This window comes from Ruditapes philippinarum, unplaced genomic scaffold (genome assembly GCF_026571515.1).
Source record: "Ruditapes philippinarum isolate M1 unplaced genomic scaffold, ASM2657151v2 ctg5254_1_1_1_1, whole genome shotgun sequence".
Classification (NCBI taxonomy): Eukaryota; Metazoa; Mollusca; class Bivalvia; order Venerida; family Veneridae; genus Ruditapes; species Ruditapes philippinarum.
In genome coordinates, this window is record NW_026854361.1 from 51,020 (window position 1) to 78,768 (window position 27,749).

General features: G+C 32.9%; 1 protein-coding gene across 3 annotated transcripts in view; it reads left to right on the forward strand.

The window, feature by feature from the left end:
- Positions 1–27,749, forward strand: part of LOC132739948 (transient receptor potential cation channel subfamily V member 6-like) — an 86,569-nt gene that overhangs the window by 41,069 nt on the left and 17,751 nt on the right. For all 3 annotated transcript variants that reach the window (XM_060727793.1, XM_060727795.1, XM_060727794.1), the window contains exons 6-12: positions 11,176–11,319; positions 16,531–16,612; positions 17,914–18,029; positions 20,315–20,428; positions 20,663–20,770; positions 21,781–21,932; positions 26,453–26,562. In XM_060727793.1, the coding sequence (XP_060583776.1) occupies positions 11,176–11,319; positions 16,531–16,612; positions 17,914–18,029; positions 20,315–20,428; positions 20,663–20,770; positions 21,781–21,932; positions 26,453–26,562 (826 nt within the window). The remainder of the gene's footprint in view (positions 1–11,175; positions 11,320–16,530; positions 16,613–17,913; positions 18,030–20,314; positions 20,429–20,662; positions 20,771–21,780; positions 21,933–26,452; positions 26,563–27,749) is intronic.

Below are 27,749 nucleotides of genomic sequence, written 5' to 3' on the forward strand. Positions count from 1 at the left end.
ATAACTTCATAAACATGAGTCAAAAATGGAAAAATAGTTATTATTCCATTAGCAATAGGTTAAAAATGATTATGGTGATGAAACTAGAAACTTCAGTTGTTTTTAACATATAGCATAATATTACATAAATGTTTATTATATACTTATGAATGAAATATTGTTAAAATAAAATGCGTATTTTCACTGTACATAATATTGTTTTTAACTTCAGTGAAATATATATTCCGTATTTTCACTGGTGATTTGTCGGACTACTTTTTTCTTACTTCAGCCAATACACAAAATTTAAGAGGAAATCTTTCAAATTGTAATGTTAAAAAAAGGTGTACTGGGATCCTACATATTACCAGACAAATTATGATGTTTTTTACCTGTAACTTTGATTTAAAATAATAAAAAAGAATGGAATTTTAACCAAATAATTTTGGGTTCTTAATAAAAGTATACATTACTTTATCAAACATGAAATAAAACATTTGACCTTAGAAATGTGTCTTTAAAGTAGGGAATTATAAAAGAAAAAAATCGTGTAGGCAACTCAATTTACCAGACATTATGTTTCAAAATTTTTTGAAGTTGTGAATTGAAATTAATCTTTAAATAATCAGCAAGGAAACAATGATTATTGAATGGCAAGGTTAAGATATTGGAAAAACCCAGTATGCATACATGCCATAATTTGTAGGCTCATTTCGGGGACACTTTTCATTTGAAGGTGGGCATTGATCAGCAACCGTATTGTTTCTAAAATTTACATAGTGGCATACAACCTATTTTACCGGTATTTAAAACTTGCAAATTTAATGACAACATAAACAAGACAATAATGATGTCAATAATTAAGCCCCCACTTCAAAGAAGAGAGGGTATATTGCTTTGCACTTGTCGGTCCGTTGGTCCGTCGGTCCGTAGACCAAATGGTTTCCGAGTGATAACTAAAGAACCCTTAGGCCTAGGAACTTCAAACTTGGTATGGTGATTGGTCATGATCAGTAGATGACCCCTATTGATTTTGGGGTAAAGGGGTCAAAGGTCAAGGTCACATTGACCTTGTAAGCAAAAACGGTTTCCGATCAATAACTAAAGAACCCTTAGGCCTAGGAACTTCAAACTTGGTATGGTGATTGGTCATGATCAGTAGATGACCCCTATTAATTTTGGGGTCAATGGGTCAAAGGTCAAGGTCACATTGACCTTGTTAGCAAAAACGGTTTCCGATCAATAACTAAAGAACCCTTAGGCCTAGGAACTTCAAACTTGGTATGGTGATTGGTCATGATCAGTAGATGACCCCTATTGATTATGGGGTCAAGGGGTCAAAGGTCAAGGTCACATTGACCTTGTTAGCAAAAAAGGTTTCAGATCAATAACTAAAGAACCCTTAGGCTCAGGAACTTCAAACTTGGTATGGTGATTGGTCATGATCAGTAGATGACCCCTATTGATTTTGGGTCAAGGGGTCAAAGGTCAAGGTCACATTGACCTTGTAAGCAAAAACGGTGTCCGATCAATAACTAAAGAACCCTTAGGCCTAGGAACTTCAAACTTGGAATGGTGATTGGTCATGATCAGTAGATGACCCCTATTGAATTTGGGGTCAAAGGTCAAGGTCACATTGACCTTGTAGGTAAAAACGATTTCCAATCAATTACTTAAGAACCCTTAGGCCTAGGAACTTCAAACTTGGTATGGTGATTGGTCATGACCAGCAGATGACCCCTATTGATTTTGGGGTCAAGGGGTCAAAGGTCAAGGTCACATTGACCCTGTAGGTAAAAACGGTTTCCGATCAATTAACTAAAAACGCTAAGGTCTAGGAACTTCAAACTTGGTATGATGATTGGTCATGACCAGCAGATGACCCCTATTGAGTTTTGGGTCAAGGGTTCAAAGGTCAAGGTCACATTGACCTTGTAAGTAAAAACAGTTTCTGATCAATAACCAAAGAACGTTTAGGCCTAGGAACTTCAAACTTGGTATGGTGATTGGTCATGACCAGCAGATGACCCCTATTGATTTTGGGGTCAAGGGGTCAAAGGTCAAGGTCACATTGACCTTGTAGGTAAAAACGGTTTGCGATCAATAACTAGAGAACCCTTAGGCCTAGGAACTTCAAACTTGGTATGATGATTGGTCATGACCAGCAGATGACTCCTATTGATTTTGGGATCAAGGGGTCAAAGGTCAAGGTCACATTGACCTTGTAGGTAAAAACAGTTTCCAATCAATAACTAAAGAACGCTTAGGCCTAGAAACTTCACACTTGGTATGATGATTGGTCATTGCCAGCAGATGACCTATTGATTTTGGGGTCAAGGGGTCAACAACTTGGCTGTCATTAATGAGGCCTACATGATTCATAAAATTTATGCATATATTATTTGGTAAGATTTGTAATAACTTAAATTGCTGCACACAACCTATAGGGTCACAATAATTATTACCTTGTGACTAGTCATGACCAGTAGATACTAGATAACCTTTATTGTTTGTTCACTGGGTCAGAAGTCAAGCATAATAACCTGATCACATGACTAATTGGCTTCCGACAGGGGGCATACATGTTTTACAAACATTTCTTGTTATTAACAGTTTTTCTATCTTTTTTAAAAGTATTAAGTCATCGTAAATTCAATCAGTCACAGAAAAGAATAAAGCTATGTTAAGTAAGGACAGTTTGCCATGTCGTTTGGGAAACAGACAAAAGTCCTCCAGGACAAAAGCCCTACCGTCAAAAAATGACAAGGCGGACAAAAGCCCTCCCGTGAAAATGACAGGGCGGACAAAATCACTTAAAACTACAAATTCTAAATGAACAAAAATAAATTATTCAAAATTTAATACATGTAAATTAATAGTGAAACATAAACACAAACATTCGTAGCAATGACATAAATGCAAGTTTGTCAGTATTCATCAGTATGCATAATTATGTTTTTAATAAGCACTCATGACAATTCACTATAATAAAAGCACAATAACACATTTATTTTTTTCAACTACAATTTGAAGTGAATTGATTATCGGAAGAAAACAAAAGAAGCAACTATCGTGAACCTGAAGTACATATTAATGTATGCAATATGACGGAACATTAATGATACAAATGTCATTTACGTTGATATTACACACATCAATACCTAGGCTGTTATTTGACTAACATCTGTCAGACTGGCGCGAGTCAACTTTCTTAATGTAATTAAATCTTAATTTAGTTATCTGACTGTTAAAACCAATTAAGTCCTGAAACCGATTAAAGCCACTTTTATGACGTGTTAATAATACATGATGACCAGCAATTAAAATTACCATGAAATGTGTGAATCACGAGTGACAACATCTCACCTTGATGTCTCCGACCTTTGATCAGTCGGCTGTTTTCACACTTCGACTAATTGAGATGAAAAAATGTTGGACTTTAATTGACGGGACCAAATTTTTTTTCCGACTAAACAGGTGTCTCGGTAAGTCAAAATTTGAACAGAGTTAAAATACAAAGATAAAGAAGGAAATTTGACAGGACTATAGAAATTCTTCGACTAACGCGGAATTTTGAGTAAAGCGCTTTCGACTTATTGAGAGTCAACTGTATGTTATGATTGTCTCCTAAGGTAACATTGAGAAGAATTAAAAGTAAAACCTATCTAAAATAACCCATTAAGGGCCTCCATATTCGGGCCTGCACACTCACTCACTGAACAGATTATTCCCCCACATGACCAGGTCATGAAATAACTAGTAAACAAAAGGGCATGTTAGTAAATATAGAACTGAAACCAACAATATTTACCTGAGAGTGTTTTTTTTTTTTTTTTATTATTTACTTTAAAATAGAAAGTGTGTGTACGATTCAGACTGTATGATTTTTTAATCGAAGCAAAAAATAAACTTGCTGCACTATTCGGCAGGAATAGCTTTTGTCTGGTAAACTGATTGTCCAGTTAATATGAAGGTAACCCAGTACGTAGTAAACAGAAAATTTAAGTTTTTTCTTCAATAAATACAGGATTTATTTTCATCTTGTGGTAAGAAAATTATCATATTTCACTATGACGTGGCTACCGCCACTCATGAAATATTTATTTTCATACCTCTCAATGAAAATAAATCCTGGATTATGGAAAAAACTTAAATATCCTCTATATATTATATAATAAATATTTTTTTTATTAATGATATAATCACAGTGTATCACATAAATATTGTGTTCATGGATAAATATTTTATGAATATCAATCAAATATTTCATAGCAATGTCATACAAATATACAAATATTTCTTACTATAGTATCTTACAAGTATTTTCACTACATAATGTGGACATTCTTTAATCTTTACTATAATTTTACTAGAATTGTCATTTCCAATTCATTAAACATGTAGCAATAGTATTTTTCTATTTTTTCTTCTTTTCTTGTTTTGTTATTATGAAGATTTTGAAAAGTCAGTAACTAGTTTGACAAAAGGTGAAGTCTATAATTTTGCCCCATTATATCAGATAAAGGGAAAAAAAAATAAAATTATTATTATACAATCTGACAAGCCTATATTATAATTAGAAGTCAGTATGATAAAGGGAGGTAATATAATTGACAAGAATCTTTGTTTTTAAATCTCATTTCTATTAGTCTTGTATACAAACCTACCACAAAAACTTATGATCATAAATAATTAAAAGTTTTATCAAATCATTTCAAATTTTCATGCTTTTTAAAAAAAAAATGTGGCAACCGGTAATTTTATCACATTCTGCTGTTAGGAGCAGCCATTATGTTTGGTGCAGCCATTATGATTGTTAAAGTTTTATGCAGTTCTTTGCTCTGGTATATCTAGTATTTATTGCCAGATTTTTTACGATACTTGAAACTTTCTGTCAATAAAAGCATTCTTTTGTTGTTGACTTGTTGCACAATTGCAGAAAATTCTAAAATGCATATAAATCAGCCATTATTGATCTACTTACATGACAGGAAACAGTTGATAATCTGCTGTAAAATGAACAAGGGTATTCAATAGTAATTGAACCCTGAATTGTTAATTACACATGCATGAACAATAACACAGCAGTTCAGTTGTCACCTGAGCCAATATGTTTTATTATATGATTCTCAGTGAAATAATTCGTAATTAAGACCTCCTTTTCTCCTGTTGATAATTTGTTATTGTCCCCCGCCTTTTCGAAGAAAAAAGGGGGATATAGAAATAGGCTCCGTCCGTCTGTCTGTCAGTCCTGTTGGGTATCTCCAACACACGAGAGGACACTTGTTGGGTAATTCTATTCATTCCGTCAGTATTGTTGGGTACTTATGTTCTCTTGTTGGGTACCTTTAAACAAAAGAAGTACCCAATAAATGACCATTCGTAGGAACGTCCGTCTGTCCGTCCGTGCAAACATTTTGGGTTTAGGGGCTAATGTAACAGTAAAGAGAACAAAAGAGAACAATAGGTTCATTCCATGATCAAAGGGTATATGGGCTAATAGCCCTTAAGAAAACAAAGAAAATAGCCCCTAAACCCAAAATGTTAGAACGTCCGTCAGTCCGTCTGTCCGTCACACTGTCTTGTCCGGTCCATAACTTTGTCATTTATCAAAGGAATCTGAAATAACTTGGCACAAATGTTTGTTATAATAAGAGGATGTGTCATGCGCAACAACCAGACCCCTACATCCAAGGTCAAGGTCACACTTGCTCATTCAAGGTCAACATTATCTATTTGAGGGTATATGTCGTGTCCGGTCCATAACTTCCTTATCTTTGAAGGGATTTTGTAAATACTTGACACAATTGTTCACAATAATGAGATGATGTGTCATGCGCAACAACCGGTCACCTACCTCCAAGGTCAAGGTCACACTTGGAGGTCAAAGATTAACATAGTCTGTTATAGGGTATATTTTGTGTCCGGTCCATAACTTTGTCATAGATCGAAAGATTTTGTAAATACTTGCCACAAATAGTCACTATAATAAGACAATGTGTCATGCACAACACCTGCATCCCTACCTCCAAGTTAAAGGTCACACTTAGAGGTCAAAGATAGTCTGTTATAGGGTATATTTTGTGTCCAATCTATAACTTCTTCATAGTTCAAGGGATTTTGAAAATACTTGGCACAAATAGTTACAATAATAAGACCATATGTCATGCATAACACCTGCACACCTACCTTCAAGGTCAAGGTCACACTTAGAGGTCAAAGGTTAATAAAAATCTGTTATATGGTATATTTTGTGTCTTGTCCATAACTTCTTCATAGATCAAGGGATTTTGAAAATACTTGGCACAAATAGTCACAATGATAAGATAATATGTCATACGTAACACCTGTGTCCCTACCTCCAAGGTCAAGGTCACACTTAGAGGTCAAAGATTTACATAGTCTGTTATAGGGTTTATTTTGTGTCCGATCTATAACTTCTTCATTGTTCAAGTGATTTTGAAAATACTTGGCACAAATAGTTACAATATTAAGACAATATGTCATGCATAACACCTGCACCCCTACCTCCAAGGTCAAGGTCACACTTAGAGGTCAAAGCTTTACATGATGAATTTTTGTGCCCCCACGTTAGTGGCGGGCATTTAGATTTACCCTTGTTAAATTCTGTGTTTCATTTTAATCTTTTGAAATAGCACAATTTTATGCTTCGTATAAAAATTCCCCGAGGCGGGGGACGTTGGTAACTCTGTTACAAATTCTTGTTCATTATAAACATTGGAGTGTCCTTGGCCAAGTGGTTAAGGTTGTTGACTTCAAACCACTCATCGCTATGGGTTCGAATCCTGACAGGGACTTTTGATTTTGTCATGTGAGGAAGCTATCCAGCTATCTTACGGAACTTCGTTGGTTCTACAAAGGTTCCCTTTCGTGCCTGAAATAATGCTTAGAAGGGCACCTGAGGTCCTCCTTCACCAGTTAAACCTGAACATCGCCATATGACCTTTTCTGTGTCTGTGTTAAACAAAACCCAATCAACCAAACAAACAAACAATTTACTACAGAAATTACTTATTAGTCATGTTGTTCATTATGAAAAAGTCAATCAACTGTATTCAGAATTTGTTGGTCGTTCAACCCGTTGCTGCTACAGTGCATCTGAAATAATATGTATAGAATGGCACCCACTGACAGAAAGAGCTGGAAAATTGCCAAAAAACCTAAACAATTTGCAGCTACGATTGTAACCATTGTGTGCAGTTTGTTTAATCTAAACATTCATTGGTTAAAAAAAATGCTGGAATGACGTTTTAAGCAGCAATTATATTTAATTTACCTAATATACCACCACAGCTACCTCCTTTCATTATTGTCTCAGGTTACTGTATGTTCTAGATCTCATTCAGGCCACTGTACAGTAAAGTGCTTTTTAGCTAAGAAATTATTTGCATTAGCCAGTGCTATATTCTCCTCATTTCCATATAATAACTGTATATAAAAGTAACTTATATAATTATCAGTGTCATAACGGTTTTTACTTTTCCACATTTTTGAGAACATGTGGTTTGGGTCTGAGAATTTAGGAAATTGCAAATTCTAGTCATGAGATAAGGTAAATGAAAATATTGAGGGGGGAGAGGTTGGGTTGGATTTGTGACAGCTGACAAGCTGACAAATTGTGAACTTTTTCACCATTTTGACAAACACTGCAAGAGATTTGGAACTTGACTATTCTCTTGTATCATCTCAAGAAGCAAACAAGAAAACAAAAACAAAAAAAACAGAAAAAAACAAACTTTTATTATCATCTTAATATTTTGATAAAATAAAACTTGAAGTAATATAAAGTATATACAAGTAGCAAAGACTAAGCATGATGAAAGAACATGTAATTTTGATGTTTCACAAATTAAATGTATATTTTTATAGTTATTTAGTTATTAAGATTTTTTGACAAATTATATCGCCTGATATAAACAGTTGTTTGGATATTTAATTTACTAGCAACCGTTTATATATGGCCATATAACCTGTCAGGAATCTTTATGAAGAATTTATAATACAGCAAACTTCCTTTTTTTAAAGAAAAAAATGTGATTTCTTTATAAGTTGACAGCAGTATATATAAAACTATATATACATCAAGACTATCCAATGAAAAGCAACATTATAAATGTGCAGTATAAGATCATGTATATATGAGCCACGTCATGATAAAACCAACATAATGGGTTTGCGACCAGCATGGATCCAGACCAGCCTGAGCATCTACGCAGTCTGATCAGGATCCATGCTGTTTGCTATCAGTTTCTCTACTTGTTATAGGGTTTGTAAGCGCACAGCATGGATCCTGATCAGACTGTGCGGATGCGCAGGCTGGTCTGAATCCATGCTGGTCACAAACGCATTATGTTGGTTTTGTCATGACGGGGCTCAATTATCACTTATATTTTATGTACTGATGTAGTTTTGAATTCTACTAGTACTGTCAAATAATGAAATAATTCATTTCACCATGCAGAAGTGCGAGGTACTGTAGATTATGTAGTTAATTGTGCTTTGTTTAAATGTACCCTTTGTCCAGCATCACTTTCTTACAGTACTATACAAAAAATGATCTGTGTTTGTTGAATCTGATAATGTCTGGTCCTATCTAGTGCTTTACATTGTTTTATTTTTATTTTCAGAGTATTATATACATTTATATTTATGTTGTTAGATTTGTTCTATGTTCTTTTTTGACATCGTAAACAATTTTTATATACTGGGTTATTGTAATGCCGAAGTCGGCGTGCGGGCGTCAACTTTGGGTTTCTGTTCAATAACTTTTAGTTTGCTTTGGCCTATTGACACCAAACTTGGTGTGTGGGTAGCTTATATCAAGTGTTACCAAGGTGTCTGTGATTAAAGTCAAGGTCACTTTTACTAAAAACAGAAATTCAGTTTCCGCTCAATAACTAGAGTTTGCTTTGGCCTAATGACACCAAACTTGGTGTATAAATAGCTTATATCAAAAGGCAGCTTGGGCTTGCTACCCAGGTGTCAGTAATCAAGGTCAAGGTCACTGTTACTAAAAATAGAAATTCAGTTTCTGCACAATAACTTGAGCAGTGTTCCCACTTCTATTTTTCATTAGGGGTATTTTTACACCTTACCTTTGAAAACTGGGGGTAAAATAAAAATTCAGGGGGTACATAAACTTGTACAATATTAACATGAAATTAAAGGATAATTCCAAAACCATACATCAGACAATTCTGGTGTTTTCTTCAAGATCTTCAAGATCGCTACCCAGGTGTCTGTGATCAAGGTCAAGGTCACTGTTACTAAAAATAGAAATTCAGTTTTCCACTTAATAACTTTAGTTTGCTTTGGCATATTGACACCAAACTTGGTGTGTAGGTAGCTTTTATCAAGAGGCAGCTTGGGATTGCTACCCAGGTGTCTGTGATCAAGGTTTAAGGTCACTGTTAATAAAAATAGAAATTCAGTTTTCCACTTAATAACTTCAGTTTGCTTTGGCTTATTGACACCAAACTTAGTGTATGGATAGTTTATATCAAGAGGCAGCTTAGGAATAACTTTAGTTTGCTTTGGCATATTGACACCAAACTTTGTGTATGAATAGCTGATATCAAGAGGCAGCTTGGGATTGCTACCCAGGCGTCTGTTATCAAGGTCAAGGTCACTGTTTCTTAAAGAGAAATTCAGTTTCAGCTCAATAATTCGAGTTTGCTTTGGCCTATTGACACCAAACTTGATGTATGGGTAGGTTATATCAATAGGCAGCTTGGGATTGCTACCCAGGTGTCAGTGGTCAAGGTCACTGTTACTAAAAATAGAAATTCAGTTTTGGCTCATTTACTTGAGTTTGTTTTGGCCTATTGACACTAAATTTGATGTATGGGTAGCTAATATCAAGAGGCAGCTTTGGATTGCTACCCAGGTGTCTGTGATCAAGGTTGATGCATTCAGTTTTCACATAATAACTTGAGTTTGCGTTGACCTTTTGACACCAAACTTGCTGTGTGGCAGCTTTGGATTGCCACTTAGATATCTAGGAGCAAGGTTAAGGTCATTTGCTTACAATAGAATTTTCAGCTTCTACTCAATAACTTTAGTACAGTTTGACCTATTGATTGCTGTCACATCAAAACTTGGTGGTTGAAAACCTGGTTTTCGTTGTTTTTTTATATGTTATATGTTAATTTTTACAGTCATATTTATCATAAAAATGTTTTTGGTTTTTTTCATATTTATTTAAGTAGGTAATTTTATTTTGTCACTTTGCAGAGTTTCTTTGGCACATTATGTCCTTGAAACATTACAAGTTAAAAGTGCAAGGTTTAAAGACATCTAGGTCAAGGTCACATGTCTTTGTAAAAACATTGAGATAACTTAAGATAATTGTTTTATTAATTTTAAGTTATAGTCATTACATGTTAGCCTGATGCCTGAAGAGCTTGATAATTTAATTTGAGGTCAATAAGTCAAGGTCATAGTTGACAAAAATATAGTGAATTGACCTAGATATTTAGATAAAGGTCAAGGCTTTTGTAAAGAGCATGGTAGATATGCTTTCTTTGCAATTATCTTTTTTTTTCATAAATATATTTTTTTACATGATAAAAGTTGATTGAGAGGATCAAAGATTTCAAAAAAATTAAGTAATTGGATTTACATCTGTGAGAGCTTGTGGTAGTTAGCTCCTTTGTTATTTCCTTTGAAATATCTATTGATATTTAGTTGATATTTTTGATGAATGTTGCCTTTGTTTAAACTTTTACTTTTAGTTTGGAGAATACTTTTGAGTAGCAATTAACAAACATTGTTATCTTGTCTCTTTTAAGGCTGTTTTGTTTTTCTCTTTTGCATTAATAAAATATACTTTATAGCACAATTCATATATTAACTTTTATTCTGATAAGTAACATTATTTAAATATTTTTCTTCCTCTACTTAGAAGAGTAAACCTTTTCCTATTTTATATTCTAACTTCATTGTATTTTATAGAAGAGTATCAGTTTTCTGTACTTTTAATTGTTTAGACCTCTATTTAGAAAATTATCCATTTCTTGTATACTTTTCCACTAACTTCATTATAGAGAGCACATCTTTTGTGATGAGTATCTCTCACAAATGATGTTTTTAGACTCCATTTTGAAGAGTATTTGTATTTTTACTGATGATATTTTTGGACTCCATTTTGAAGAGTATTTGAATATTTTATTCCAGGAGATGTACAAGTATATGGTGAAACATCATAAGAAGCCAGCTCAACGTGATATTGTTAATAATGAAAACTTAACTCCGCTAGCCCTTGCCAGTAAATTAGGACGACATAGACTCTTTAAAGAAATTTTAGAATTAAACAGTATTGTAAGTACATATAAATAATCATGTGTATTTATATAATGCCGGTTATTTCCTGTCAATGTAAGATTTATGTTGTCATTAAGTTACAATTCAGCTAATTTGCAAAGGTTGTTGGTCCTACGTAGAGGGGTCTAGAAATAAAGCACCAAATGTTTTTTTGGTCCCAAATAAGAGGTGCCCTCAAGTGAAGCACCAAGTGGCATCTTTGGTTCTATGTAGAGATGCCCTGAAATGAAGTACCATGAAATGAAGATGTCAGTTTGAATTTCTTTAGGCCTTACCACATCCTACAGGGGAGGACTGATTAGGGATTTTCCCTTGCTTGACATGCTGTTCTTACTAAGACTGACAACACAGTAGTAAGCGAGGGAGCGGGATTGATTCTATGGACACATTTCTAGTCTTTTAATGTGTCAATACTTCTATCCAATCATTTAGTAATTATAAAAAAAGAAAGATAAAAAGATTATTAAATCCTTAAGCTCAACAATATAGCAGGAAAAAATGTGGTATCACTTGATCCTAATTATCTTGATCAGAAGTTAACAAATTGATTTAGATATTGACAACTGTTTTGTTGAGAGGCAATTCAATTTATTTATTTTTTCAGTCGTGTATTTGGCCTCAATTAGTAGCATTACATGTATCTAATACAATTGTAAAATTTGGAAAACTGGTACACATGCATTGGTTATATGAGAGGGTAGAAATGGTATAGCTATGGGAAAGATGTGGTGTTTGCCTCTCAACCCAGAGATTGTGGGTCCGAGTCTCCTCTCTTGTTACCTCCATGTTTAATTTCTTTATATGGAAGCAGTGATGTGAGTTATAGTAGTGATTCACATAAGCTCTACAAACTTGCTTCACAATTGAGCTAAAATAAATATGTTTAAAACTAAATTATACTACGTGGATAAGTGTTGAAAATAATAGAAGTAAACAAAACACATTTTAATACATAATAAACACGAGGACATTCTCATGGATGTAAAACCTTTTTTTAAAGGTTTTTCAAATAAATAGAAAATACCCCCTCAAACGAACTTCGTTTAATATTGTCTGTAATTAAAATCAGTGATTACTTGAGTAAGCTTGGTGGCCGATAAATGATCAATAGGCGGTGATTGATTTTTAGACATGTTTCTCGGCACCAGATCACTATCTGTATTGGGAATAGCAAATAATGGTGTAATTGCCCTCAACGCAGATACACAAACCGATGTACTTGGTGACGCAAATTGTTTTTATCCATATGTGTTGGTTACAAGGAATTGAGTCCATTTAAGAGTATTTGGTTTAATTGAACAGTCTTTGGTTTAATTGAACGTTGCAATAACATTGCAATGTATTGGTAAATCAAGATAAAAAATAGGTATCGATTGCATGATTATTGCTTTCTTGCACTAGAAGCTTTTTGTTGATTTGTGAGTATTAAAGGAAATTTGTATGTTGTCAAATCTGAAAGCTTGACTGACGTGTTTGATTAATTGTGATTCTAACGCATTTTGCAGTAGTGCTTTGGTTGTTTCGTTTGATATCAGATTGACATGTGTCGGCCAATTAAACATCTCCCACTCATGAATTTTTCATAAATTGAATGTCAACACATTGGAAAAGCAGTGTATGAAACTTCATTATACTTTTAACAAACTTAAAAAAGTGATCAGCCTTTGCCGTCAGTATGCAGTTCTGACCTGGCTCTATACTGTTGGTAGCTTCATTTTTTGTTGTTTCATAAATCTTTTCATAAATCTTTTAATTAATTTACCCGTCTTTGGTTTGAATCCTGCAATGGATTTTGAAATCCCTTATATGTGAAGAAGCTAAGTTAATAATGATTTTCTGGTGTAAAGTCTCAGTTGCAGTTGATTGCAGGGTCAGTCATACATAACTAATGAAGAAGTACAATATAACAGACAAAGTTTTGCACACAATTAAAAAGAAACCCATCTACAACATTTTTCAGTTTAGAATAGTCTATTTCTCTACCAATCTTGATACATGTATATATTCAATATAGGTATATATTCAATATAGGTGTTCAAATTCTTACAATAGATTGGCTGTTTAAAAGTATCTTAACATTAAATTTGAATGATAAATAATGTGGATAATGTGCAATTGATAATTTTTCTAAAGTGTTGTAAGCTCTTCACTCAGAAATCTGTATCCATGTACCAGCTTTAAACTGGGTATTATCTAAATGGGTTTGTTGTACTAGTGTCCATCTGTCCGTCCCTGAATAATGTGACAATTGGAGGGTGTGATTATCTTTCAACTTTTTTCAAGAGCTAAAATGTCTTTTTTTTTACTTAAGAGCTCTGTTTGTTTGACCCAAGTGAATTATTATAAACAAGAAAGAATTTTTCTATGATTGTTAACTTATTATATTTATTTGGAATATGACAAATACTAATTTGACTGTTTTCCGTTTTTGACCCCTGCGATTGGCCAGAAATAGTTTATATTCAATACATGGGTAAAATTATATTTGTTCTGTTAAACTGATGCTATTGTTATGTTACTTTAATAACCTAAGATTGATGAAATCAATTCTCGATGGTGTACATCGATACCATTGATGTCATTATTTGAGCGCACTTAAACAAATTCATTGCTCTGACCTTTTTGTTTAACGGTAAATTAATAAGTCGTTACAATGTATATAGCGAAGTTCCTTGGTCTAGTTTTAGAAATAGAAACTAAGCAATTGTTTGATACTGATGTGGATCGAGATAAATAATGTTATATTTGGACAGTTTAGATTTTTGAATAATGTCAGAATCTTTATATATGCAGGGGGCGGTGTTTTACTGATTTTATAGCTGATAATAGGTAGTATTCACTATTGAAAATAAATGTTTTTGTTATACATTTACTCGGATAGAAATTACAAATTGATATAGTTGGCTGATATTCTGGCAAAATATATTGGTTGCTTATTAATGCTTTGAAATTTTTTTTATGAGGACTATGTGCCACATGTTTACTAGTAGTGCTTTGAAAAATTTTGGTGTCCACCCCAGATGTAAAATGTCCAATGTTGAGTTAAAACCCACAATCCTAAGCATATTATTCATGAAGTACTGAAAAAAAAAACCTGGGAATTTAAATTTAAATAACAAGTTGTTACAACATTGTTTTTAACCTAAGGAACTATAATTATATACATGAAGGTTAAATAATAAATGATTTAAGATTTCCAGGGGTGTTTTTTTGGTTGTGCATGAACCTTTTAATTGTACAATGCTAAAATTAGGCAGCCAACAAGAAGATGTAAGACCATTGTAACCCACACCATGCTATAAATGACTTAGACTGACATGACCATCTTTTAATCTACACAAAAACAGTCAGCATCTTTAGGAAAAATTTCAAAATAAGTACTAATTGAGAAGCAATTAGTGCAGACCATAATTAGATGGCTGATTTTGGTCTGCACTGGTCCTATTGGGTAAATTTATTTGTTAGCATTAGGGTAAAAGTTAAACAAATATGATTGATTTTGCAGTATTTCTATTGTTTTACTACCGCAGCAAAGGCAGCACGGGCTATTTTTCAATGTTTTGACCTGTTTTTGGTAATATACATAGGTTGTAAGTGCTGTTCCAATGAGACAGTTATTTTCTTTGTTCACTTCACAACTTTTTACTTTTTTTTTAATACATTGTGCATTTTTAAAATGTTTATGAAAGTTAGTATAGACCTGGAGGCGTGCTGCTTTAAAGATCGACCCTCCTCAAAGTTTTCTATAATTATTCCAATGGGCTGTGTTTCTATATTTGGTAAAGTCGGTTCCGGGCTTTTTTCTGGTGTTATATATTTTTTCTGCTGTTTCCTGGCTTCCAGTACAGATAAGAATGTTTGCTTTTAATGTTGAGTGTATCATGCTTTAGTTTTGAACTATTGATCTTTGTGAGAAATGGTAAACAATCTTTTATTATTGAATTGTCTGTCATTAAGATTAATAGAAAAATCATTGGTTAATTAAGAGTATTGATTGATGGTGAATGGTCGGATTGCTGTTTGAAGTTGGTTCTGTGCGGTGACAGCAATGAATGCCATAAATATTGGTTTCTCTTAAAGATGTATTAAATGCTCCATGTTCCCATTATCACATACTTGTTGTCCTTGAGATTTTTTACAAGGAAGGTCAAACTCTCACTCATGGCAAAGCTGGTTTTGTGTCTGTCTATATACAAAATTACTAATAATGCACAGGCAGGGATTGCAAGCATTATCCTTGGAATGGCAAGAATAACCGAGGAATGGCAAATGTTACCAAAGAATGGCAAGGATTACCAAGGAATAGCAAATGCTACCAAGGCATGGCAAGGATTTTCTGGGGATGGCAAGGATTACCAAGAAATGGTAAATGCTACCAAGGGATGGCAAGGATTTTCCAGGGGTGGCAAGGATTACCAAGGAATGGTAAATGCTACCAAGGGATGGCAAGGATTTTAGGGGGGTGGCAAGGATTACCAAGGAATGGTAAATGCTATCAAGGGATGGCAAGGATTTTCCGGAGTGGCAAACAGTATCCATATATGTTATCTCTGGATGGCAAACAACTTCCAGAGATGGGATGGCAAAATTAATTTTATCCAGGGATGGCATATAAACAATATCCAGAGATGACAAAATTAATGTTATCTAGAGGTGGCAGGCAGTATTCAGGGGTCGCAAGTATTATATACAAGGATGGCATGTATTATGTAGGGACTGCAAACATTATCTAGGAATGGCAAGTATTTTATATCTGGATCACAAGCATTATCCAGACAGTGAATGCCAGAGTTATCCAGGGATAACAAACATTATCCAGGGATGGAATATACAGAAATGCTACCATTATGCAGAAATTAGCAATTGTTTTTGCATTTTTTTCCGAAGATGACAAGAGTTATCCAGGAATGCGAGTATTATTCATGGATGGGAAGCAGTATGATAGCATTATTATCCACAGATGATGATGTCATTATCTAAGGATAGCATCATTATCCAAGGATTATGTCATTATTATACAGGAATTTCAAAATTTATCCAGGGGCTGTTTCTTATAGTTACAATCCGCAATGCCAGTTCAGATTCTGTTCTTAGAATCATCTCTTTTCTGTCGCAAGATTAAAAAAGAAAATAACAACTGTACCAAAATATATCTTGTGTTTTAAATATTTATAAATATAATTTATATATGTTGATGTACATTTTCAGGTATTTTGGAGATATAGTAATGTAACTTGTTCAGCATATCCACTCACAGAAATAGATTCTATCAGTCCAAATGGAGAGCCAAGTAAGTCACTAAACTCACTGAGAGTCCTTTAGTTTTGAGACTATTCAACAAAAATCACAAGACAAAAATTATTTTGTACCACAAGTATTGTGATAACAAAATGAATCACTATGGCACCCAGTGTTGATATGAATTTTTAAAGTAAAAAATATTTTTCTGCATAAACATTGATTGTATAATTATAGTGTATTTGTATTTTAGAACTTTTATTAGAAATTCAGAAATTAACTTAACTCTCAAACAAAAAATGTGATACCATTAATTTTTAAACTCCTCACAATATTCCCTATCAAACAAAAAGGGCAATCAAGTGCGTTCATACACTATAAATGGACAGCATAAAAAACAAATGCTTTACACATTATATAACATCAGATATGAAATTTTACCAAATGATGTCAGATACAAACTTTTCTTGCATTACTGTATAGTAAAATAATGCATGGTTTATCGTTCAAATTCTTTGTAATTAATCTCGAAGGCGGATAGATTATACTCCTACACATTTGAACTCTAACCATGCAGTATTCTACAACAATACACACAAATTTGATATCTATTTTCTAATTTAAAATCAATAAATCAAATAAAGTGCAAATTCTAATAAAAGATAATGACCTGATGGTACTCACAGTTAGTGGGAATGCTATACCTGTATCGGAGGTTATAAAGAAATTCTCAGCTCAAACTCAGATCTCAGGCATTTGATTGGTCAGAAATTACCTAAAAATGTTCACTGACCAATCAAAATCATGAGATTTGAGACAGAACTGAGAAAAAAGTTTTATAACCTTGAGGCCAGGTCCTGTCTATAGAGGGCAGGGTATGGGTTAAAAAGAAGTGTTTCAAAATATGCATTTATCATAGTTTATTGGTACAGTGAAACTCTGCTTGATAAGCACGCCACCAATATTAGGACACTCTGCTGTCAGGGCATTTGTTAAAAGATTGAAGAATTTAGTCTATATATATTTAGTTGGAAATTATACAGTATTGCTGACTCCTGGCTATTTTGGTATTACTACCATCTTTTGTAGTTAAAAAAAAATCTGTTACAACATTTAATGACATAGACACTCCTTTAATGTGTACAGAAATAGCAAATAAAAACATAGATAATGCAAATTTTCAACAGCAAATAAAAACGTCCAAAATGCATATTTACAAACATATAATTTTAAGCCTTTTCTTAGACGTAGTTTGTTATTTCATAATCATTAGGTTTATTCAAGATGATGCATTGCATTGATATTTGGTGTCAAGAGGTTCGATATTTTAGATGTTTATTTTTAATTTTACAGATTACAGCTCGGCCCTTATGATTGCCATTAACGGAGAGGAGGACGATCACCTGGAAATGTTGGAGGGCGGAGTCATGCGTCAACTTCTTGATGATAAATGGAAAACTTTTGCAAGGGTAATATGTTTATCTAAATTTCGATATTAAATGGAAAGTTGTTTTCTCTGCCTTATCACAGGATGTAGTTTGTTTTAAATGGAATAATAAGCTTAACTGACATTTTTTTATAGTGCACAGTCATGTTTAAGGTAGTCTTACTGCAATTCTTTCTGGCTTAAAAATTGCTTGCATCCGCCAGTATCGTAATAAATCAGTCATTTCAAGAAAATTATTTTTCACAATTATTTTTAACCGTTTATAACCGGAATTTAGTACATAGCAAGAAATAATGAGCGATTGTAAATAATGTAATGCCCCAGATTTAAAAAAAAAATAACCTTCTGGATATAACCAGTTTGCTACAATATTGGCTGATGTTAGAATATTTTTGGCGGAAAAGCATTGCAGTAAGACTTAACCTTAATTACAAATGTCATGTGACTTTGTCATTCTGCCCGTTATTTAGTCAAAGATTTAAATGTTGATTTTTTTTTCTCATTTCCGATGTTTTAATAGCATGTGATAAGAAGAAAAAGTTGCATATTTTAAATTTTTTATACACTTATATTTAATTTGTCCCTGAAATGTTATAAACTCACAACAGACTCCATTAAAATTTATGATATTAGATCTAAAGATTTTTGACAGGTTATATAGCCTTACATAAATGGTTGTTTGGTTGTAATATTGCAAATAAATGTTTATCTGTGCTGCGTCACGACAAAACCAACATAATGCGTTTGCCACCAGCATGGATCCAGACCGCGCAGTCTGATCAGGATTCATGCTGTTTGCTGTCAGTTTCTCTACTTGTAAAAAGGTTGGTAAGCGAACAGCATGGATTCTGATCAGACTGTGTGGATGCGCAGGCTGGTCGGGATCCATGCTGGTCGCAAACACACTATGTTGGTTTTGTCATGGCGCGGCTCATATATGGTCATAATAACCTGCCCAGAATATTTATAACAAATTTTTAATACAGCAAATTTGCTTTTTAAGTGAAAAGAATGAAATTTCTTTATAAAAACTATATAAACGTTACAAACATGCAGCATTACAATGTTTCCTACATTTAAACTAAATACAAGTGTGTATTGAATTACAACTTGAGTAAAATCCAGGTAAGGTGAAATTTTTCTATGACAATTATTGATTTAAGACATTGTGTCTAATAGTCATTAATAATGTGTTCAACTTCTGAATCAAACTCAAACTTAAATTATTTGATGGGATGAAACATTCAACATGCTTATAAGTCATCTACAATATACATATGAGCCAGGCCATGACAAAACCAACATAGTGCGTTTGCGACCAGCATGGATCCAGACCAGCCTGCGCATCCGCGCAGTCTGATCAGGATCCATGCTGTTCGCTTACCAACCCTATTACAAGTAAAGAAACTGATAGCAAACAGCATGGATCCATATCAGACTGTGCGGATGCGCAATTGGTGTAAAAATTAAACAAACAAACATGTAAAATTCTCTTTATGACTATTTGTTGTCAACTAATAAATTCTTCCTCTCTCATAATGCAGTGTTCTGTATGTCAGAAATATCAATGATATTTAATTTTACTTCAAATTTTCATTTGCACCATTATAGATAAGCAAGAGAGATAACTTTGATGAGTCAGTCAAAAAAGCTTCAAGAGTTACTGAACTTGATATTTAAAGTTTTGTAGCTGGAGGGGCTTCTGTCATTTAAATGTTGCATTAATTTAAAATCTGACAAAAGCAGAATTTGAAATTTGAAACACTTTGCATGGAACTGGTCTATAAAGACAAGTTCATATTTTTTCTCTTATTTTTTCTTTAACTTCCTACGGTTCTTTGTAAATAAAAGATAATGGAATCGATCAGATAATGGAATTGATCAGTCATATATATTGGATAGTAGTATTTCCAATTAAAGAAAGCTTGTTAATATAGTCTGCTACTCACAGGCATCGAAAAATATTTTCAGAGTCACTCATCCTGCAGGTCGATTAGCTTCTAAATCCAATGTGCAGGCAACATTTTTCTACTTGTTCTGCTTCGAGTTTTCTTAATTTCTACTTGTTATTATGAGCGGACAAGTGGAATTTTTTATCTCTGCACTCAATCATAAGTTTTGAGGGTTCGAGCCCTACTCAGATCACCTGTATGTTTCCTCACATGCCACCAGGACTGGTTACTGTTTAATGGACTGGACTCTTTGAAAGTGTTTGATTTAAGTGATCTAAGAACTTGCCTTACAGTAAAACTTTTAATAAATTTATACCAATTATGACCTGAAAATTTATATATTTTTTCGTTTCAGAAACGTTTTATCCAGCGGTTGATCCTGACTTTTATACACTTGTCAATGATAAGTTTAGCCATATATTTACGTCCTGCAGATCAGTTGTTGAAGTATAATACAGCAAAGGACGGGGTATGTTAGATTGACTATCTACAAGGTCTTTAAATTGATAATGAACTTTTTTTATTTATTACAATTTGTATTTGTATTTTCGTATTATTCCATCTTTTGAATGACTTGTGATATTGGGTTACTGTATTTATATAATGAGACTTTACTATCGATTTTTTTATAATTTTTTATTGTGAAATGATTTAATATTTCTGAACTTAAAATTTTTAATGTTTCAGAATTGAATATTTTCAGGTACGATTTGCAGCTGAGATTATTGTTTGTTTGATGTGTCTGGCATATTTGATTTTAGAAGTTATAGAAATTGGAGCTCAGGGGGCTTTAGCGTTTTTAAAAAATTGTGTAAGTATTGGCACTACAGTGAAGCTGAAAAATATAATTTATTATAATTTAATGATTGTGCTTTGAACACTTAAGCGTGTTTGATTCTTAATAAATTACAACGAAGTTTTAATCTATATAAAAAATTGTTGTAATTTAAAGGTACACAATGTTGTACTTTATATAAACATGGTTAAAACGGTCTAAACTATTTATATTTTGTTGAAAGGCCTTTATTTAAATTGATAAAACAGTAACATTGCTTGTAAAAGAAAGATGGCAGGTATTCTACATCTTTAGTAGCTTTTACATATTTATGTACATATACACATGTGTAGGGAATTTGAAGTTTGTGTTAATAAGGCCTGTATTTCAAACTATTCATGGATATACACAGGATTTTGATTGCACAAACTAGAAATGGGAAAACTATTATTTTAAACAGAATTCTCAAGTCACCCTTAAAGGTGTGACCAAAAAAGCACAAAACCTGTGAACTCATCCATCTTGTAAAGTCATATTCTTTTCATACTGTTTGTAGAGTTTTAATTGAGAGAGTCATTGTTACTCAATGCATAGATGAAATAAATGTATTAAATAATAAAAATATTCCTTGCAATATATGTAATTTCTAATCTTAGTAATGTAAGTGATGTTCTTGTGTCTGCATCACCGTCTTCAAACATTCTTTGTGCAATTCAGTTATTTTGGTATGATTTTTATCAAGATGAAAATACATAGTCCATCAAATACGAAAAAGTGATGATATTTTTTATATTCTTTAACCCTTCAACCTGCTGAATTTCTTAAATTGACTTGTCCACCTTCCATTTTGGAATTGTCCATTATCAATTTTAAGGATATCTTGATCAAAATTTCAAGTTTGATAGCCAGCTTTATAGATCCTGGTAAAAATGTATGTACAATGTATGTGCATGCTGGCTTAGCTCTAAACTGGTTGAAAAGTCTAATCACTTCCGGTTCGGTTCCCTGTACACTAAGAGTTAACTTAAATGTATATATTTTTTCAGCGGCATGCACCAGATCACACCGTGTTCATGATCTCATGTCTTCTGATATTGGTATGTATACCGTTCCGGTTTACCGGAAGACAGTACATAGAAGACGTTCTCTTGATATTATCAGTGCCGGGATCCTGGTTCTTCTTACTCTTCTTTGCAAGGTTCGTACCTTCTTTATTATTATATATTTAAAAAAAATATTTTGTAGGGGTAGGGGCATAGGGCAAAATGAATTACCTGTTAAGGTGCTATGTGGCAACGTGGTTACGATCACTGATTTGAAATCACTTCTTTACCAACACTTGACTGGGAGGGTTGGAATCCTTGGTCAGGAACTTTTGAATACATTCATGTTAAGAGGTTTAGCTAGCTAGCTTGCAAAACGCTGATAGTTCTACTATGGACCCTTTCATGTCTGAAATAATGTACTGGGGCAATTGTGGTTTTCTCCACCAGAAAAGTTGGAAAGTGACAATATTATAATTTCATCATTTAATAAATTTAAGGAGCAACCCAATTTGAAGAAAATCGCCTGGTTTCAGATTAAAACTGTCAGATTTATGAAATTAATCAATTTTCAAGAAATCAATTAATTCTGTGAACCAATCAATTTTAGAAAATGATTAATTAATTACAGAAATCAGTAAGTAAGTAAGTAGTAATTACTCCAATTTTAGAAATCAAGTGATATTGTAAGAACAATAGATACACAGAATGATGAGTTTTAGACATGAATTGATTTCAGAATAAACCCACCTACTGGACCATTTGTTGTAATGATGTTTTTGATGCTTAGAACAGATTTTGTTAGAGTTGCCATTATCTGGGTCATATTTGTATTCAACTTTGGATTAGGTATTTGGCACTGACGCATTATTACTTTACCCTCGGCAGTCACACATTCAATAACATGTTCACAATTTTATGAATTGTTTTTTATCCGCACCTTTTAACGTTTTACCAGATAGTTAATATTAACCCTTGTTTCTAAGTTTGCGATGCACACTGACTCATAAAATGTTCAAATTCATAATTATGAGGAATTTTTAAATTTTGTTCCTTTTAGTGTAATTAGGACGTTCTAATAGGTTGAACAGGTACCTGGTATGCTTTTTGGATTTTCACATAAAATTTCATTTCTTTAAACTTAAAGTATAATGTAGATAGCATATCGAGGGTTGACCACAAAACTGCAGTATTTTATATGAAATGAAGAAGAACCTACAACAGTTTTGCGGTCAACCCTCATTATATATTCATGAAAGGAGCTTGACTGAGTTGGAACACCTAAAGTCTTAAAATTTGAAATTCTTACATAGATCAACTGGGTAACATAAAGACGGAAAAATATGCAAAAGATAATATAGAAATATATTCAGAATTGTATTGAAAATTGTTTGTTGTGTGATTTTTAGCCTGATTTGAGGTAAAACTTTTGAACACTACATATTTGGGTCATTTTGCACAGTTAGAATGGTTGATCTGGGAAAACAAAGTGAATGCATGATCAGAAAGTTGCACACAAGTCATGGGTACACTTATTAAATAAAAAATTTAGTGTATACAAATACATTTTAGTTTGATTTTGTAGGAATGATTTTGTAGGAAGCTATAAGCTTATTGAAACAATCTTGGAACAAACCAGTACTTACCATTGGGTGTAAAGTTTCTTGCTAATAGAAACAACGGCTTGCCCTTGGTGGGGTATTAACCCAAATGACAAGAATCCTTAGATTGCTTGTTTGACATGTAAACCTATCAGACATGTCATATTTTAGTCCCGTTATGTCAAAAAACCTCAGTGGAGTCCTTTTAAGAATTCTGTTGCTCTATGATCAAGATATTTTTACTTGAAATAATTTATATCTGAGAGAGTCTGCTTTAGTTTCAAATCCCATTATGATTCATTTTATGAGAGGACTTACTTGAACTTGCAGAAAGGTTATGGTTCTACACTGAGGTGCACTTCCATGCCTAAATAACATGTCTACTGGTACTAGTTAAACTTTTGTGGCGTTTTTTTTTATTACCAGTATTTGATATTTATCTTGCAGCAGTAATTTTATGAGCATCTTTTGATAAATTGTATAGAATATTTTTATATAGAAACAAAATATCTAAAATTTACATAAGAAAATCAGATAAGCATAAAAACATTTCAGAATTATGATTTTTTTTCAAAGTGAAATAATGTTTAAGGAATTTGATTTTTTATTTACCTTATATATATCAATGAATTTTACTAAAAATGATTCAGCTATGAGGAAAAAATATTTTCCTTTGATGAGGCACACTTACTTAATTTACAGCATAGAAATTACTTAAATACACAGCCCCTCCCTATTATCAGCTAATCTAGTCGTGTCGAGTAAATTGTAGCGGTAGGAATTTGTAATGTAAAAATTTAAAATGATTTCATAAAATGACATAGCTATACAGAAAAAAAAAAGAGAAACGCTGTTTTAAAAAAAAACACCATTATGGCTGAAAATGAATTTATTGAGAAATTATATATAATGCATAACACTTAGAATTTCATTGTTTTTCTCGTTTTTTTTATGCTATAACTCTTCACAGAAATTTGGAATGCCTGCTTAGAATTGTTAAATATATGAAAGAAGAACGTGTGTAGAATAGTAAAAACATGTAAATAAGTCGAAAGTTTAAATAAAACACTTATGTGATAGTTACCAAGAAGGTGAATATTTAATGAAAGTTTCTTTCCTAGCCTGCTGGCCTCAATTTAATTTTGTTTGGAAGTCAAAATACTGCTTTGTTTACATCTTACTACCTTTCAACACATAACTGCATGTTCAGCAATACATTTTTCAGCTGTAAATCATCTCATAATATGCTCTTAATTCATTTTGGAAACATTATTAAACACATGTTAGATGTTTCTAAACAAAAAATAAAAAAAGATATGGCTTTTTAAGGCATAATGTGCCTTGAAAAGTTTAATGTGTTATTTATAGATAAACTTTCATCATTGTCATAACTATACTGTCTATGTAATTGACTTTTAAATATAATAAAAAGGTGATAAATATATATTATATGATTTGGTATATATATATGATTTGGCACAGTTTACAGACATAGTACATAATAAGTATGTGCATGAATGAGTTTTATGTACATTATGTACTTATATCTTTATGATCAAAATGATTTATTTTATCAAAAAATTGTAAAGAATTAAACAACCAATGGGATTTGAGCATTCTGTTCTACATTTATTCAGTATTCATCCAATCACATCCTGAACATGATGTAGCAAAACTATTAGACAAGGATGTATATTAAAAAAAAACACCTTAAACCACAAAAATTGCAATAGTTTTATTTATGTTCTTATTTTTTATCAATGAAAGGAGTATATAAAAAAAAATGCAGGTTTATTGCCCAATGGGAAGAAAACTTCATATGGATGAATGAATACGGATAAAAAAGGAGTGATTGCCGCATTTTTGTTTTAGTTCAGTAAAATAGTTATATATATATAGAAATGCAAATGATTTGAAAACTTTATACATGTATTTAAAAAAAAAGCTATTTTTTACATGGTTATGATATTCAACATAGATTCAAGTTGTTTTTGTTTTGAGAAAATGGTTATTTTCAGATTTTAAAACTACTAGAGTTGTCTATGATTAAAATGCTTTTCAATGTTTTAACTCTCTATAAAGATGTAAGTTAGAAAGTCACAAGCATGAGTAAATACATGGTCACACTTAATTTTGATGATTTAAAGAATTTTGTTCAGACATATATTTTCTATGTTCTTTTTTGGTACCAGACTCACTGTCTTTATATTTGGTACCAGTTTATATTTGGTACCAGGCTCACTTTGAGATTGAGTTTTTGTATATTTGGTACCAGACTCACTCTGAAGCTTGTGTGGGTGTATATTTGGTACCAGGCTCACTCTGAAGCTTGTGTTGGTGTATATTTGGTACCAGGCTCACTCTGAAGCTTGTGTTGGTGTATATTTGGTACAAGGCTCACTCTGAAGCTTGTGTGGGTGTATATTTGGTACCAGGCTCACTCTGAAGCTTGTGTTGGTGTATATTTGGTACCAGGCTCACTCTGAGATTGAGTGTCTGTATCATTTGGTACCAGGCTCAGTCTGAGAAATGGTTTTGACACCAAACAGTAAGAGATTTTTTATGACCCCACCTAAGAGCGCTGTCATACTGTCCGTAGACTGATAAAACAGCGGAATGTAGGAACCAATTTTTTGTTGGAGGAGATTTAATACCCATGAGTGTTATAATGAGGTTAGAGTTATAACAGGCACACAGTTTAATGATGTGCCAGTGTAGTTATTACCTTTGCTTTGTCTTTGACCATGGACTGGCAAATGAATACTTAAATGACTGTCAAGGTACTCGAAATAAACTTTTCCAACTTTTGTCACCAAGTGCTTTGGTTCATATTGTTGGGGTTTTATTATTTTGATCATTTTTTGGCGGAATTATGGCCTTTTATAATATTTTCACATCTTACATAAAATTAGCAAGAAAATCTGGTTTTGTACAATATCCTATCACTTGGTTGTTAATATAATATTCCTTGTGTTTGTTTTTTTTATTATGTTTTTCTACCAGATTTTGAGCGTGATTTAATTGTTTTAATGCTAACACTAACTGGTTTTTGTATATTTTTTTTTATCTAACAGGAGTGTGAAACTAACCGGACCATTTGTTACATTGATATACAAAATGTGTACGGGCGACCTGTTTAGGTTCGGCATCATCTATGTAATTTTCCTCATTGGTTTTACGCAAGGTAAGAAAATAATTTATATGTAGGTAACGCTAGACTGATGGAGGCTACGACAATCTGCAAATGGTGCAGACCAAGATCGATGTGCTCATCCATAGCTTTTAAATTAGTGATTAATATTCATAAGTGCATCTCAGTTATTATTATTTAGACTTGTTGTAACAGATATGATCAATTTCACCTCAAATGTGATGTTAGACTTATTGACTATTAAAAACCATAAATCATAAATAAGTCATAAGTCGGTGAATTCTTTAATTATTGGAATTCATATTTTATTGCACTTGCATTGATAGATAGGAGGAGCCCAATCAGTTGGCATACAATCATATTACATCTGTCTGTCTGTTTTTAAACCATTATCCTTCTCCAAATGAAAATGATTAGCCTGTGCAGTCTCAAACCAGACTCTATACTGTTGGTAGCTCAATTTTTGTAAAGGCCGCGGGAGATATAGTAATAGTCTCCGTCCGTCCATCAGTTCGTTCGTCCGCACTCACAGGAGAGTAATTATGTGGCTAGAGGGACAATAGGTAACTGTTCTTTCTCTTTGATGTCATTCATTCCGTAATGCTTTTATGTGGCTATTTTCTTTTGTGTGGCTAAAAAGAACAATAGAGAGAACAATAGAGTAGCCACATAATTACTGTCCTGTGAGAACTTCCGTCCTTCCGTCCGACATTTTTGTCCAGAGCATATCTCAAAAAGTATTTGAGTTATCAACTTGAAACTTCATAGGTGGATAGACCTCATTTAGGAGGAGTGCAGTGCACAAAAACGATAACTCTACCCTGCATAATTTTTTAGTTATTGCCCTTTGTTATTTTTCAAAATTAATTTTTGTCCAGAGCATAACTCAAAAAGCCTATGAGATATCAATATGAAACTTCATAGGTGCATAGATCTCACTCAGGAGGTGTGCAGTGCACAAGAATGATAACTCTACCCTTTATAATTTTTGAGTTATTGCCTTTTGTTATTTTTCATACCTAATTTTTCACCCGAGTGGAGCATAACTCAAAAGTGTTTTAGATGTCAACATGAAATATCATAGGTGCTCTACTACATATACATTCTTCCATTCGGCGGGGGATGGCCATGTTGACATGGCTCTTGTCATAATGAAATCCCTTAAACATTAATGGACTGCTCCAAATACAAAGCAGGGCAAATCCATTACACAAATTCAG